We start from the raw sequence: 15,948 nt of genomic DNA on the forward strand, positions 1-15,948 counted from the left end.
TATAAGCCACCGAGAATCGTTGATGATCGAGTGCGAGGATGATGATACTGGGTGACATTGAGATTGAATCATGGGGTGCTGTACTTCAAGTTTCCAGCATGTGTACCGTCATGTCTACCATCCGAAAGACTCTTCAAAGTACTCCACACTATGACATCCACGTTTCAGTGAACGGTGAACAGCTAATCTGGCTTCATCAGCCATAGCAGGCGGACCGCAGACCAACACGGCCACCTTCGTCCCTGTAATTTCCGCTCTTGTTGCAGCTTTGGCAATTGCAGCTGCCATGTCTGGTCGTCCATACTGCAACTCGGGCATGTCCAGGACTTCGTCATCTTGCCTTCCAGAGTCTCCTTCAGTATGCTTCGGACCTTCGCTCTGTCGTGTGAAGAACAGATCAGCCGAGAAGTCATCTCTTTGTGTCGCAATACGGAGTTCGCGAGCGAAGACCTCTTGGATAAAAGATGCTTGTCTGGCTGTCCAGATCAAGTGTATATGTGTGGTGTTTGTTCTACCTGCTTTTGACAGTGACATGTGTTCGAGGATGTACGGTACCGCTGATGCGATACCAGTGCCGCCTGCGACCAAAAGCACCGAGTCGAAAGACGAGGTCGGACAATGATGGCCATATGGGCCTTCGAAGAGGATTGTTGGAGCAGAAGTTCGGGTAGGTGACCTGAGACACTCATCTCGCAGACGTTTGGTCCAGCCATCGTAAGGACGGATCCAGAAGGTCAAAGTTTGAGTACTACTTGAATGCCTCAGATCAGAGTCGTACTGATCGAACTCATGAGGAGCATCAATGTGCTGCATGAGGGAGCTGCCAGCCTCATCTGATGCGGAACCCTCCAGAGACCATGCTCCGAGTGTAAATGGGTGATTTTCATAGCCCTGCCATGTGGAAGGTTGGTAGAGGTAGTAGAATTGCCCAGCAGCAGGCTGGACAAAAAGTGAATCTGTTTTCACGTCGAGTCTAACCACACCAGACTGTTTGCTGTATGAGGCAATTGTGTGTGTACGACGAATGACTTGCTTGCCAAGACGGACTTGAACATTGCAAGATATAAGACGTAGCAAACGAAGTGCGCGATCTAGCACCCACACGACCACGATTGGCCAGAGATATGCGTCGTATCTTGCGTCGAAGATAGAAGTGTGTCTGATTATGTAAGCACTTGAACACAGTAGCAAAAAGAGGGGCTGGACTTACAAGAAACATCCAACCAGGGTAATCACAGAAAGTGCAACATGGAGGATCAGGAAGACCTCGTAAAACTTGATACGAAGCCATGACACAGAGAGCAGCAGTAACAGACTCATAGTGATAGTCGCCTGCATCAAGTCAGTCTGTGAACAATTCGACAGGGTCGGTCTGATATCTCACCACTACACCAAGTAGGAGCCAAAGCTGAGTGAACTCTCTCGCGAACATTCCCCATCCTTCTACTGTTCGTTAGACTATGCCGAGAGACAAGAAATAAGTTTTCAACATACCGAACTCCACAAACAGCATGATATATACGACTGAGTGTACAATGGCTAGTATCGTACCAGCTCGAGCGATATGTCGGTGGTAAATATTGAATGCTTGATACGAAAGACCTGTAGCCCACATAAAGACATTGTTTCTGCCAGCGAAAATCCAGATCCAAGGAAGTGTAGCGTATGCCATAGTGCCAGTACGATCGGCCACATATCGCCAAAGTTGATGAGACTTTTCGTCCCAGCTGTTGATTTGTCAGTCATCCGTTTGATAGAAGAAAGACTATATCCTTACTAGATGTTGTTAGATATTAGACGATAATGAGATACTGAAAGATATGTCGTGAACATATAGAAAGCCGTCACAATAATGCTCTCCATGCGTGTCGGAATCGTACACCAGTACAGAAGGCGCTGGTGATGCAAGCCGAATGCGGGCGGAACAATCAAGTTGACTCTTATCCACCTCCATATCGAATGCATCAACTGCACTGTCCTGCTTGACTGTGTGTGGGGCGATTGGGTCGACATATTGCTGGAGATGAGGAGGTTGGCAATCGCTGAGACACCTAGAACGACACCCCAGAATCCATAGAGGGCGAAGCCAGACTGATGGTGCCAATTCATCTCGTACTCCCAAGTCATCTGTCGAAGTCAACCGTCTGAGCCTTCACATTGTTGCGGTAAACATACGAGGGTGTTGTCAACTCTTTGGAAAAACGATTTGGCAAGCCTGACAGGTTCCGTAACATTTGTGCCACTGGGTATCTCATCAAATTCGACTAATCTCATTCTAGCGATGTCGCTGTCGGTGATGTTAGCGACGACATGACGCCAGTCCAGGAACTCAAAGTCGTCCTTCTCGCATTCTCTACGGATCTTCTCAAAGCCAATCTGTATCTCCTTGTCTGTACACAGCGTTTTTCCAGAAGCGTATGTCGAAATTGTTCGCAATGGGTTGAGACATTTGGGTCCATAGTATGTGTTGTACCCTTCCCCGGAAAATGTTAAGTAATTGTATGAAACCGAGACTGAATGTATGCAGTACTCGTCCGAAGGCATCAAGGTTTTTTGAATAGTTGATATGCATAATCCAACCCCGTAGAACAGTCCAAGCAATATTGTCGTGTTGAGGATGAGAGAAGCCACGGAGTTCCAAATCCAGTCAATCCATGGTCGGGTATATGGTGTGCCTCTCTTTGGAGGTCTTCGAACCAACGAGTCTGTAGCATCCCTTTCGTTCAATAATGGAGAAGATGAAGTCAGCATCTTTCATAGGCCGGTAGCAATGCCTGCTTGACAGGAGCTCGATCGCTTATCAATCTAATCAGATGACGCGGACAATCCAAAGGTCAATGTCGACGGATGAGTCGGATGCTGTCAGGACAAAACACTCTGGAAGCCTGATCGTCATATGAGGGATCCGTCGAATGAAGCCAGAAGTACTTGTGGTCAACGTGTAAAGTGGAAACAGTTAATCACGGACAGCAGGGACGGGCGAGTGCTGAGATCTCCAAGGCTCGGCAGGAGGACTTGGCGATAAGATAACGCTATCATCGCGGATCTAATCAGCACTCAGCAGATTGGAGCTTGAAGGAAGATGAAGGAGTAGAAATTAACGCAAGTATATGTTCTAATGCAGTCGGCGACTGTCAAGTCCAGTCAACCTCTCCACAGCTATCTGGCGCATTGGCGATCCAACTCTCTATCGCTGTTGTCTTCCACCCAGAGACCCACAAATGAGTGTTGGTTGCATTGTCCTTGTCTACCCAAGACTCCTCTGGTCTCTGGTTGCCAAATCGAAAGACGCTGCTCAAATAGCAAACTCCACCGCTATGTTGTTTCTTGTCTTCTACAGTGGTAAAGTTGAGATGCGCCCACTGGAAACATGTTTCTGTGACCTCGCAAGCAGCATTGCATGCGTCAGGCGAAGAATTCGGGTCCTTTTCGACGGTGGGCTCACCGACACGCTCGTCTGGCTTCTTTCGTGCCTGATCTTTCGTGCGAGGAGTTTTGATAGTGTAGATATTGTCTTGAGACATGTTGTCCCACTCCTCGCGTAGCTCAGGAAACTTTACACCAGAGAGTATGTCTCTGAACAAGTGCGAGAAACGCAGATGCGGTGTATTGCTTGAAGACGAATTTGTGTAAAAGTCTTCCTCCAGCATCCACAAGGTCTGAACCTCTTCAGATCGGAGGTGGTGCTGGGTGATGACAGGGCGACACCAGATGCCAGTGCCAATGGGCAAGCTCATAGGCTTGTGTCCGCTGAACATGGGCGCGGCTGAGGTCAAATTGAGATCAAGCTCTTCTTTGAGAGCTTTGGCAACGACGTAGTCGCCGAACCATAGATCGGGTATCCTGGCATCCCAACGGCTAGCAAGTCCCTTCTTTGTGACACAAAACTCGTACATGGCAGCACGCGACAACACAAAGCCACTGCCACCATGTGCGAAGTAGAAGCCATCTCCCTCCTCTTTCTTCATTGGCTCGCCCCGCCCTAGGTACAGTGGCTCGCTTGGGTCGAAGTTCTGTAGCCATCGCACAAGGTTGCGCCACACGATATAAGTGTCAGTCTCAGCAAAGACATACCACTCCTTGTCTGGCTGTAGTTCCCAAGCTCGCTCAATCATGTGTAAAAACTTGTATTTGTCCAGAGCCCACGCAGCGTTATGGCCAGCAGTCCGCCAGTCGGAGTTGGAGTCTGTCATGGTACTCAGTGTTTGAATGTCGCGACCCTCGGCCTGATATTCTTTTTGCTTGCGATATAGTTCGAAGTCGGCATGGTTCTCGAGGAACTCGGGATCGTAACGGGAGAGCACATCATGGATGTGTAGCGAGTGGATATCTTGCTCCAGGTCGGAGAAGAGAAGAAGAGTGTCGGCACATTGCAGGATAGTGAGTAGCTGGGTTGGCAACTTGTCGAAGGCCTCTGTCGCGCCCGTCTTGATGGACAAGACGATATCGCTGATGGCTGATGACGGCGGACACTGAGAGAGATGCGGCGCTTGGGTCGAGCTCTTGATGGAAAGAACATGCGGATTCGAATTGGAAGAGGCATGAAAGTAGAGATAAGTCAAGAGGAAGATGGCCGAGATGGCGGCCAGCCCTGTCGGAAGGGACGCTCGAGGGATTGTCAAAAGCATTACGCCGACACTTCAATCAATGCAGACCTACCTGTGATTGTAAGTCCATCTCCCTTTCTCCATACTCAGACATCAGGGGTTGTCTCATCAATCCAAAAGCTCGCCGTTTCTTCCAGCTGAGACGACAAGACACCAAACTCGGCACCGCTAGCTTCTTCCACCCTAGCGCTGAACTCTCTTGACCATGAGCAGTCTTGTGGCTTTAGTCCTGATTTGGTGCGTGACGAGCCAACATGTTGTTCCTCTCGAGTCGTTCTTGTTGTATTAACGAACCATGCCCTGATACGAAAGCAAGGGACGCTGCCCCGGTCGACAACTTCGGGGGTCTAGTTCCCGCCACAAAATTCGACTCCGACTGTAGGCCGGGCAAATTCGATGCTCTGGCTATGGGCGACTGGACATGCCAGGACTGCTGACGACCGTCTATTGAGACTCTTGATACCCATATCCTTGGTTTGAGAATGAAGTCGCGAATGACAACCAGCATGGTCTCGCGAATGCATCAGCCAGTCTCGAACATCGCATTCTAGATTGCTAGTTCGCGAAAGATTTGGTTCATGATTCTGATATCACAAAAAACCAATGATCTAGTCTCCTGACCAGCATCTGCAACCGATATGCTCCTTGTTCTGCTAGACATGCCGTCAATTACTCCTACAACTGCGTATAACCCTCATTTCTATTCTTCAATGTCTCAATCCTCCAACTTGTGGGCTGCCGACGCGCCTGACCCTGCTGTGGTTGGTCGTGTGTCTTCTCGTTTGAGCTGATAGAATTTAGCTTCGTGTGCTTTGCCATGATACTGCATGAGCAGTTTACCACATTCATCACTCAATGCTCGTGGCTTTTCAGGCAGCGTTGCTACCGTTTTGCTGTCTGCTTACCATCAGCATCGTTGCGAGACTTGACGAAATGAATGACAAAGGCCAGGCTAGATGGGACAGAAATCAAAAGAGCTTACTTGTTAGGTTCGAATGGGTTGGGCTCCAGATTTTCCTTGAGCACTGTCTTCCCATCAATTATGCGAATACGAGGTGTTCCTGGGGAGTGATACTGTTGAAGAACATCAGGCGCCGTGCCATTCACGCGTAGCGACCGTGTCGACGTCGCACGCTGACGCTCCAAGTCTGCAGGGTTCGGGCCTGAGCGAGCCATACCGCTGAAAGGGCATCTGCTTATGCCATCTCCAAGATGTGTTGCTTCTTCGATCGGACGACCCAGTGATGTCTTGCCGCTGTCGGAGCTCTTACTGCTGCCGGTACGACTTGTGAAGACGGACGAGCCATCGTCCCCAAGAACTTTCTTGCCATGTAAATATCCCTCGCGCTCGTCCTCTTGTATTTTTCCCAACAGCGTGTCGGCTTCCTCTTGTGTATATTCGGAACCATCTGTATTGTGCCATCTCTCGATAAGGTCGTTTTGGATCCAGATGACTTTGCCGAGAGCTTTGACGATGGCGATCTTCCGGTGCATCTCGAGACGGGGGTGTGAGAGTATGGCTTCGAAGAGGGAATCCTGGATGAAGCCTAGACACGCACCCAGGAAGACGTAGTCGACATGCAGAGGGTTTTGGCGACCTCTGCCAACGTGCATCAAACTGTCGTACAAACGTGAGTCGAGAGTTTCCGGATCGACATGGGACAGCAATATCGTGTTCATCAACTTACCCAACCTTGTCTAGATATTCCTAGAAGGTGTCAGCAAGAGTCCCGCAGGTAACGGAGATTGATAGTTACCCAGTAGTCCATTCGTGTACAGTCAGAGTTGAGCTTCGTCAGGTACCATCTCAAAAACTGCGATTGGTCAGATGTGGATATACTCAACCCTTGGCAATCTAAACCTACCATCTTTCTATGCTCGATCTGAGCACTATCTTCTGTAGGCCAACTCTCCACCGGACCCTCATCTCTACTGTCCCTTGTGGTGAACACACGAGCCGTAATGTCGTATTTGAGAAGCTTCTTGTATACTATGTTGACGATGGCAGGAATGACTGCTTTGATATACTTCTGTCCAGATATCAAGGCTTGTACGTCGTCTGTCCCAAACTCTAGAAATGAATGCAACCACTGGACCCTAGCTGGTAGCGATGTGAAGATATCACGCCGGCTTACGCGCTCCATGGATCTTGGCGGGTCTGCATACATGGTCGCGGTGGGGTTAAAGAGGGTAGTGTATCAGGCCAAGATGAGTGGGAAAAGACGATCAGATCTGAACGGCGTGTGATGCTGGGAGGTTGAAATGCAACGAAGAAGCGTAGAACAACGATCACAGAGCTAACAGGTTTAAAAGAAGCAGGGGAAGACAGGCAAGTCGGAAAAGGATTGATTGTGCTAAGAAATTGGCATCTCTCACTGACCAAGCCGAACAGTCGCAAGACTTGCATAGTGCGAGTATTCCCGATACTACGGGTTAGTAGGCATGTAATACGCAACTTGTCCTGATTAGCGTAGCCCTGATTGGCACATGGCACTGATGATGCAGGTTGAAGGAGTGTTAAAGGAAAGCCCTTGGGCCTTGTGGTTGACTTGCTCCCGCACAGACGTACAATTTTGGAAGCCCAGGGTCCAAGCACCTCACCTGATGTCTCGACTATTTCTTGTGTCTGCTGTTTCGAAGCACGCCACTCACAGGCTATATTCGTCGTAGGAAGCTCGCGGATGTCAAAAGTATGCTCAGAGCCTTTATCGCCCGTTCTTTGGCAATACGATCGGCGAAGATGCTGGAACATGAGCTAGCAAATGGGCGACGCAGGGGAACGAGGCTGTCCAAAGTCCGGCTGCCTGGTGCCAGGTCCTCGGTGCGGCAGAGACTCGTCTTCGGTTTGCCGCTTGCTTCTCCACTGACCATGTCCAATCTTTTTGACAACCGATCTTCCGCCGGGCGGTGAAACTACTGCACCGAGCTCTCTAGCTCCCTCCCTCTTCCGCTGACATCTTGACTCTTGACAGGCGGGCCCCACTGTCGTCTGCAAGAACGAACGTGTGAAACGTGACTGAACAACCCATCCGACGCAGGAACCACATGGCTGATGGGAGCGCCTGGGCATCTGCATGCCGCTTCGAAAAGAATGTTATCAACTGCAAGGGTGCCCGCTATCCACTCTCGATTCGAATGAAGCCATGTGCTGAGGCAAAGAACAAGGGGTGAACCAATGCTGTGTTGGTCAAGCTGCAGACTTCGGAAAAACATAAGCGGATCAAGCTCACCTTAAACAAGCACGCTTGAGTCGTCAATCACACATGCTGACTCGTATCTCGCTTGCATATCTACGTCTCACGAGTCTACCAAATTACGCTTGATACACGAGATTCTGCGCCTTTGAATTCAACTACGCCGATCATATCCGGCTCTTCATCACCACACTAACACCTCTGCTAATGCTGCCAGAGGGCAAGATGTGTGATAATGCCGTCATCCGTAACAAGTCCGTTGGTGGGAAGTATAAAACACGAGCGTGCAAAGATATATATCTGGCACAGAGCATGCTTTTCAATGTGCAGGCGAGACACGATCTACTCTATCGACGAGCGGGTTCGAGATGAGCTGTGGCGGTTGCGTGATCTTGTGTTTAGTCTAACACGAAATAACTGTCCTCTCAATTCATTACTATTGTTTGATCTGCTGATGGGAGATTGATGCGAGCCTTCGACCAATGCTTCTCGAACGAAGGATCTCGAGCATGTTTGCGGAAGACGGAAGCTGCCTCCCGTCTGTAAAGTAGATCAATTTATCAATTTCGCTAGGGCACGAAAACAAATTTTCGGCCGTCAGTAAATTGAAGAGCACATGGTCCTGAAGTCTGTGTCGATGATACCAACCCTAGGCCTACTCGTACCTGTTCGCTGCTGGTTGGTGACAAAAGCCAAACAGCAGACACCACTAACGCAAAAAGCACATACTGTGGGGAAACCTCAATACCTTCCCTGGTCACGGGTTCAAGCCATGCGTGGACAATCCATGGCCGAGAAGCAGCAGTGTGATACAGCTTTTGCCGAAATGAAACTGATGGAAAAGTGCTGAGATGTTGGATTGGAGACGTGGCAGATTCTTCGATGGATCACGGGGTGTGATTTGCAACTGGCAAGCATCGTGCCCACGGAGCTGAATGACAATGCGGAAATAAGCTGGGATAAAACGAAGTGGATATTGCAAATTCAGCCCGGAAGACGACATCGGTGCCTGACAAGCACATAGAAACCGGACGCTATCGTATCGAGACCATGTGTGAATGTAAGATGCACAGTTCTGGAGATACTGTCTTCTCACCTGCGGATGTGATATCAGATAGCCTCATGAAGGGGTCCGGGTCTCCCCCACGAACAACGAAGCTTGGACGTATGATGCGTCGTCACATGAAGAAAAATATGGAGATGCTAAGTGGAGTAGACAACCATCAATGGCAATGCAGAGCCTGCTGTAAGGACTATTGCTACTTCAGTCTCTTTGTTTTCTTCTGTCGCACTGTCCTGAGTACTGACACATCCTACGCCTGAGCTACGTCAAGACTGTTTCCTTCCCTACGATATCCCGTCAGCATTCCTTGGAGCATTGGAAGCTACAGCCACCGTCTGGATCGCTAGTCACACAGACGGCTACATACACAGATTGAACATGCCACCTACATACGCGCCCACCTTTGGCCCCGAGGATGCATCCGACGATGATAGCGAATACGAGGTCGACACTAGAAGTGAGATTGGCAGCGACGTGGTAGATGACGACAACGACGACCCGAGCCTCTCGATGGTGGCATCTAGAAGTCTGTCGGACAAGGCGCCCGACATGACAGCCAGCATGACAGCCAGCATGCTCTTGGAGCGAGAGGAAGAGCCCGAAGGCATGCTGCCCAGAGACAAGCAGCGTCGCACAACCCACTACAACTCGTCGCTCGAAAAGGCTATGAGCCACTCCGAGGCAAAGCAGTTCTACCAACGACAGCGCGCCGAGAAGCTCGACACTCCAACCATGACCAAGTCGCGCACCCTCAGCTCCCACGTCGCGCCCGAGTCCACCACCTTCTCTCCGCTTAATCCGCTCAGAGCCAGCAAGAGCAATGCCAGCCTGCAAGCGAAGGATGCCTCGTACCAATCCGCCCTGCCCATTGGCATGGCGAATGCTGCGAAGCCTCCCACCAGCGCCGAAGTTCAGACTCCTGGTCTCGGCCACTTCGATACTGCTCGCCACTCTTTCTCCCAACAGAACGATGCCCCTTCGCCCCTGATCCAAGCCGACCGCGACGCTCGCGCTCACAACCACCATCCCAACCTACCCCATGAGCAGAAGCCTTTCTTGGAGCAACAGGGCCTACATGGTGCCGGCGCAGGTGTTGGTCTGGGAAGCGGCTCTGGAGGCTTCGCCGTCGACGACTCAAAGGTCACTACCGAGCTCACTGCCATTTACAGCAACATCCAGAAGGTCTTGGATCTGAGACACAAGTACATGCGCTTGTCGCTACAGGGCGCTACAGACAACCCCAAGGATGAACCTGGCTGGACCATATACCCCCCTCATCCAGACCCTTCGTGGCAAGAGTACGAGCAGAACATGACAGAGAGTCAAGACCTCAAGACTCCGCGTAGAAGACCTCGTAAGATGGGCCAGAACATTGGTGAAGACTTCGAGCTTGACGACCTAATGCCCCTCCCTGGCCCCGGCGAGATGGCCTTCCGTCTCGACTCCAACGGCGTCTACCAAGTCTATGAGAACAACAAAGCCGCCGAGCACGACTCTCCCATTGTCCATATCCCAACCATCCGCGAGTTCTACATGGACCTTGACGCTATCTTGACCGTATCCTCGGACGGTCCCAGCAAGAGTTTCGCCTTCCGTCGTTTGCAGTACCTTGAAGGCAAATTCAACTTGTACATTTTGCTCAATGAGTACCAAGAAATTGCAGACACAAAAGCAGTACCACACAGAGACTTCTACAACGTCCGAAAGGTTGACACTCACGTACACCATTCGGCTTGTATGAACCAAAAGCATTTGCTGCGCTTCATCAAGAGTAAGATGAAGAAGAGCCCTAACGAGGTTGTCTTGTACCGCGATGGCAAGCATCTGACTCTGCGAGAGGTCTTTGAAAGTATTAACTTGACTGCTTACGATCTCTCGATTGACACACTCGACATGCACGCTCACACCGACTCGTTCCACCGCTTCGACAAGTTCAACCTCAAGTATAATCCAGTCGGAGAGTCGCGTCTGCGTACCATCTTCCTCAAGACAGACAACTACATTCATGGCAGGTACCTGGCCGAAATCACAAAAGAGGTCATAGCCGATCTCGAGGCAAGCAAGTACCAGATGGTGGAATGGCGCATCTCCGTTTATGGTCGTGACCTGGAAGAGTGGGACAAGTTGGCGGCATGGGTTGTGGACAACAAGCTGTATTCGCCTAACGTGCGGTGGTTGATTCAGATTCCTCGCCTGTACGATGTCTACAAAAACTCCAGCCTGATGGAGAACTTTGAGCAGGTCATTCAGAACGTCTTCCAGCCTCTTTTCGAAGTCACGCAAGACCCATCGTCGCATCCGAAACTGCACATTTTCTTGCAAAGAGTCATTGGCTTCGACTCAGTTGATGACGAGAGCAAGACGGAGCGTAGAATCTACCGCAAGTTTCCTCTGCCCAACGAATGGAACACTGCTCAGAACCCGCCCTACTCGTACTGGATCTACTATCTGTTCGCGAACATCTCGTCGCTCAACGTCTGGCGCAAGCAGCGTGGCTTCAACACGTTCCTGTTGAGACCTCACTGTGGTGAGGCTGGAGACACTGACCATCTTGCTGCCGCTGTTCTGTGCTGTCACAGCATCTCGCACGGTCTGCTGCTGCGCAAGGTACCTTTGCTGCAATACATTTTCTATCTTGAGCAGATCGGCGTCGCAATGTCGCCCTTGTCCAACAATGCCCTGTTCCTCGCTTACGAGCGCAACCCTTTCCTGTTATACTTCCGTCGCGGTCTGAATGTCTCTCTTTCTACCGACGATCCCCTACAATTCGCCTTTACGAAGGAACCCCTCATCGAAGAGTACGCAGTGGCTGCCCAGATCTACAAGCTCAGTGCAGTCGACATGTGCGAGCTCGCAAAGCACTCGGTGCTTCAAAGCGGATTCGAGCATTCGGTCAAACAACGCTGGCTTGGTCACAACTACCATCTTGCTGGGGTTGCTGGAAACAACATGGCAAAGGTCAACGTGCCAAACATCCGCGAGGCCTTCCGTCATGAGACTTGGTTGCAAGAACTTGCCATGTATGCTAATCTTCCTAACGGCAGAAGGTCACCCACATTTACTGATTTCCCGCTCTAGGATTGACCGCTATACCGCAGCAAGCGACCCGTCGCGCAAACTGTCTATGTCAAATCTCAAGCCTAATCACCCCTTCTCCGCCAACCTTACCGCACCTGGTTCGCCTACAGCCCATTCGATGCAGACCAACCCTTCAGCCACGAACCCTCTCAACCACTCCGAGTACTTCCAGACCAGAAATACGCATAATGGAAACTTCCAGCTGCCTGCCCCGGCTGCCCACCACCACTATGTTCCCAACGCTCAAGCTGCCCGCATCTCTCAGTCCCCTAGCATGGTCAGTCTGCCGGGCCACAAGCACACGCGTTCATCCAGCATGGTTGGTCACGGGTCACCCGCTGGTGCACCCGCACCGACCGCCATCCCACCGGACATGGCACCCATGCCCATGTCCTCGCTGGACGCTTCCGAGCCTCGCCTATTCCCCGGAATTGTGAGTAAAAGTCGCAAGGGCAGTATGGTGACCAGCAGATCTGGCGTCGATGTCAGCAGTGAGGAGAACAACGTCCCTGTCCCTGACTCTATGACACAGAGTCTGCCTGCTATCGCGCTTGGTAGACCCAGACCCAGCGACGAGAGCGCGGCGATTGCAGAGGACGAGGATGAAGTCGGCGAGACCGCTTGAGGGCTTTGCTTACGAGTCGATATTGGGTTTATGCATTGTCATGCTGCGCAATCGGGTGACAGATTGCGCTTGTCATGAGTTTCTGGTGTATGGTTGGCTACACGGTTGCGTGGAATAAGGTTCACTCACTACAATGGGTGGCTATTGAATGAAGAATGACCAGGCGTGTCTGAACGAAGCACGATGAGAAGATAGAAGATAATCAATAAACATCATTACTATCGTAACAGCTTCTGTCTTCAATCGATCCTGAAATATACCACTCAACATAGAGCCTTCCTTCCAAGCGCTTAGAAGCTGTGCTGAGCGATGGTAATCTTGTCGACCTTGAAAGTCTTGTTGTCTTTGGTGACGAGACTACCAGTAGCTCCGTTCTTGACCAAAGTAGCAGCGAAGTGAGGGTCTGCAGCAGCGAGAACAACAGTAGTGTTGACATACGAGTGCTCATACACAACACCTTTGAACTGATCTTGAGCCTCCTCGGCTGTTCCAAATCCAATAGCCTTGCCGGACTTGGTCGATAGAGTGGAGACAACCTTGCCGTCGACACTGACGGTTTGGGCGGTGATACCTGTTGCTTGATCATACTTGTCTGTGTTGCTTGCTTAGCAGTTGTCAATGTGCAAGGGAGAAGGGGTTACTTGCAATGAATCTTAGCACCCTGGTTCGAGTTGATGGGGAAGGTGGCGCCTTGGAGTTGTGTGCCACTTTGCAGTGCACTGGCGAAGACACACCATTGACCACTCACATGTGGTTTACCACCACAGTTTTGGCCTTGGGCATCGGTAGAGCCCAGAACGATCGCTTGGATGAGCTGGCCCTGATCAGTGCCCATGCCGGGCCAGAGGGCTAGACGAGGTGTATCGCCGCTTTGGGTCTTGCCAGGGTAGAGAGTGGTTTCTGCTTCAATGATGTAGGAGGTTGTAGCGCCGAGGGAAAAGGCATTGCCGAAGCGGACGTTGTCTTGGGCAACAACGCCAGTTACTGTGGCAGCAAGGGCACCGAGAAGGAAGGCATGGTTGACCATTGTGGACGCTGGTGGTTTGAAATGGTGCAGGATAGCACGGTGGTAATAGAAGCCAAAGGCAAGAACGAGAAAGTTGTAGGGGCAAGTGTTTGGATGACCAGAGGCAGGAACGAAGGGTATATATGAACATTCTCGTACTGTGAGCCCTGTAGTAGGGTCAGAGGAATCCATAACTACGAAACATCCGATGGTCGCAGTAAGCAGAGACCTTGTATAGGGCATCGTATAACCTGAAACACGTCGCTTCGGGAGGCGAGAGAACAAGTCTCGTCAGGCGCAGATCCAAATGCTTGGTCCGCCAGTCAGAAGCAACCCTTCTGGCAGGCGCAGCTGTATGACAATATTCGACATCGTATTACCCCTCTATTTGATCTAACAGCGTGGTGCCAACAGACGTCTGGTTATAGACCGCAGCTGCAACTGACTGTTATTGCGAGTTTTCGCATGATCCGTCTATGCAATAAAGCGAACATCCTCGCTGGCCATCAGATGTGGTTGGAGTCTGTATACCCAGCTGTCAGAATATGCAAAGCAGTCGTATCAGTTCACGGACATCGATGTGGACTGATGAGACGCTGAGGGTACGGAGTCGATGAGTGCAATCCAAATTCTTCTCTGGACCTCCAGCACTATTGACCACTATGCCTTGGAGACTGGACAGAGGCCTTGTTCATGACTGCCCGAATGGGGTAGGTGCGAATGCAGCATGCCCGAAGTTCATCCAGGCCTCGGCTTCTTTTTCACTCCTGTTCTCTCGTTGTCCTGGCAGCCACTATGCCTACTTCCAGCAACGTGGACCTTCTCTCGATTTCATATGTGATAGCGGTTGTGATCGTGAGACAGTCGCATAGATCATTGTGACTGCGTCGGCATACGACGGATTGTCAGAATCGACCAAACGCCGACGGCATTTGACGGAAGATTGACGATCTGGCATCAACAGCGGGGTCGTTGTTGCCGGCTACGTGTGCCGTTGTCATGTTTGCGAGCGAGCAAGCAGAGCTGCTCTGGGATTAGAAGGTATCACCCGGCTATCGACGGTGACTCTCGCCCTAACCTCATGTGCCCAGTATCAAACGTGAGTTGCTTTAAGACTAACAAGTAAGACGACCTGCAAGAGGAAGTGCATCGAAATCAATCCAAACCATCCAACGATATACGCAAAATGCACACCACAAACGACTTCCCTCCTGTCGAGGTCGACAATGAGATCAAGGGAAGACTAGCCTTGATAACCGGAGCTTCTGGTGGTATCGGAGCTGCATGTGCACGACAACTCGCAGCTCAGGGCGTGCATCTTGCTCTCACTTACTCGTCAAACCTCAAGTCTTGCCAAAGACTAGCCGATGAGCTCGCGGGCATTCCCGAGAACAAGGATCTCAAGATCACCATTCACAAAGCAGATTTGGCATCGATCGAAGAGACAACAGCTCTGTGCCCAGACGTCGTTAAGCAACATGGGCGAGCAATTGACATTCTCGTGTCCAACGCTGGATATGGTGTCAGAATCCAGAATGTGTGGGAGATTCCTCTGGAAGAATTCGAGCACACACTCAACGTCAACCTCAGGGCAACATTCTTGCTTGTAAAGGGTGTTGTCGAAGGCATGAGAGATCAGAAGTGGGGTAGAATCATTTTCATCTCCAGTATTGCAGCTTATGGTGCTGGTATCAACGGATGTCGTAAGTTGAGCTCATTTTCGGCAAGACTTGTATTGTCTAACTGATCACTCCAGATTATGCTGCTTCCAAGGGTGGACTGCAATCTATGATGAAGAACCTCTCATCTCGCCTCGCACCTTACAATATCTCAGTCAACGATGTCAGCCCTGCAATGGTAGGAAGCACTGGTCTTTTGCCTTCTGCCGACAGTGTTCCCGGACTTGTCGACAACATTCCACTTCACCGCCTTTGCGCTCCGGAGGAGGTATGTCAAACCATTCCAATTCGTTGCTGGCGAAGATCGATGCTAAATTGAAGCCTTCAGGTTGCAAATGTTGTGTCCATGTTTGCAAAGACTGGGTTTGCTACTGTAAGTGCACATTTCTGCCCATGTCATGATCACATCGATACTCACACCTTTTTTAGGGTCAATCTCTTATCGTTGGCGGTGGTCTACGATAAAGAATGCGGTAGTATCTTGGCATATCAAGGCGTTTGTACTGCTTTTCTCACAATTTCAATGTAGTGTTCATGATAAGACAGTCTGGTTCCTCGAAACATTATCGCGATACTCTCATGTGCTTTGCTATGCTATGTCAAAAGGTCAAAAGGGAGTGATGAGTAAGGTTCAGCGGAGCATGGCGGATCATATACGTTCAACATGCTGTAATCTAGTGGGCAAACAACATGCTG

General features: G+C 50.6%; 6 protein-coding genes across 6 annotated transcripts; 2 read left to right on the top strand and 4 right to left on the bottom strand.

The window, feature by feature from the left end:
- Nucleotides 1-114: 114 nt before the first annotated feature.
- On the bottom strand, nt 115-2,544 carry M436DRAFT_70502 (FRE family ferric-chelate reductase; the record flags this gene model as incomplete). The annotated part of the gene is made up of 6 exons (XM_013574952.1): nt 115-1,159; nt 1,211-1,332; nt 1,385-1,440; nt 1,495-1,727; nt 1,778-2,127; nt 2,176-2,544. 6 exons carry the CDS (start codon nt 2,542-2,544, stop codon nt 115-117), a joined length of 2,175 nt encoding a protein of 724 aa, XP_013430406.1.
- An 815-nt stretch (nt 2,545-3,359) lies between these two features.
- On the bottom strand, nt 3,360-4,448 carry M436DRAFT_18050 (uncharacterized protein; the record flags this gene model as incomplete). Its single annotated transcript, XM_013574492.1, has 1 exon — nt 3,360-4,448. A coding segment is annotated over one exon (1,089 nt), but the record flags the coding sequence as incomplete, so codon positions are not given.
- A 1,137-nt stretch (nt 4,449-5,585) lies between these two features.
- M436DRAFT_70504 (uncharacterized protein) lies at nt 5,586-6,775 on the bottom strand (the record flags this gene model as incomplete). The annotated part of the gene is made up of 4 exons (XM_013574953.1): nt 5,586-6,225; nt 6,296-6,315; nt 6,365-6,421; nt 6,473-6,775. The coding sequence occupies 4 exons, from the start codon at nt 6,773-6,775 to the stop codon at nt 5,586-5,588; spliced, it is 1,020 nt and encodes a 339-aa protein (XP_013430407.1).
- A 2,695-nt stretch (nt 6,776-9,470) lies between these two features.
- Nucleotides 9,471-11,942, top strand: M436DRAFT_40724 (AMP deaminase; the record flags this gene model as incomplete). Its single annotated transcript, XM_013574785.1, has 1 exon — nt 9,471-11,942. One exon carries the CDS (start codon nt 9,471-9,473, stop codon nt 11,940-11,942), a length of 2,472 nt encoding a protein of 823 aa, XP_013430239.1.
- A 915-nt stretch (nt 11,943-12,857) lies between these two features.
- On the bottom strand, nt 12,858-13,594 carry M436DRAFT_39955 (uncharacterized protein; the record flags this gene model as incomplete). Its single annotated transcript, XM_013574646.1, has 2 exons — nt 12,858-13,167; nt 13,209-13,594. 2 exons carry the CDS (start codon nt 13,592-13,594, stop codon nt 12,858-12,860), a joined length of 696 nt encoding a protein of 231 aa, XP_013430100.1.
- A 1,165-nt stretch (nt 13,595-14,759) lies between these two features.
- On the top strand, nt 14,760-15,717 carry M436DRAFT_39296 (NAD(P)-binding protein; the record flags this gene model as incomplete). The annotated part of the gene is made up of 4 exons (XM_013574525.1): nt 14,760-15,276; nt 15,330-15,520; nt 15,581-15,625; nt 15,682-15,717. 4 exons carry the CDS (start codon nt 14,760-14,762, stop codon nt 15,715-15,717), a joined length of 789 nt encoding a protein of 262 aa, XP_013429979.1.
- Nucleotides 15,718-15,948: the final 231 nt, after the last annotated feature.

This window comes from Aureobasidium namibiae (genome assembly GCF_000721765.1).
Source record: "Aureobasidium namibiae CBS 147.97 unplaced genomic scaffold scaffold_3, whole genome shotgun sequence".
Lineage (NCBI taxonomy): Eukaryota > Fungi > Ascomycota > Dothideomycetes > Dothideales > Saccotheciaceae > Aureobasidium > Aureobasidium namibiae.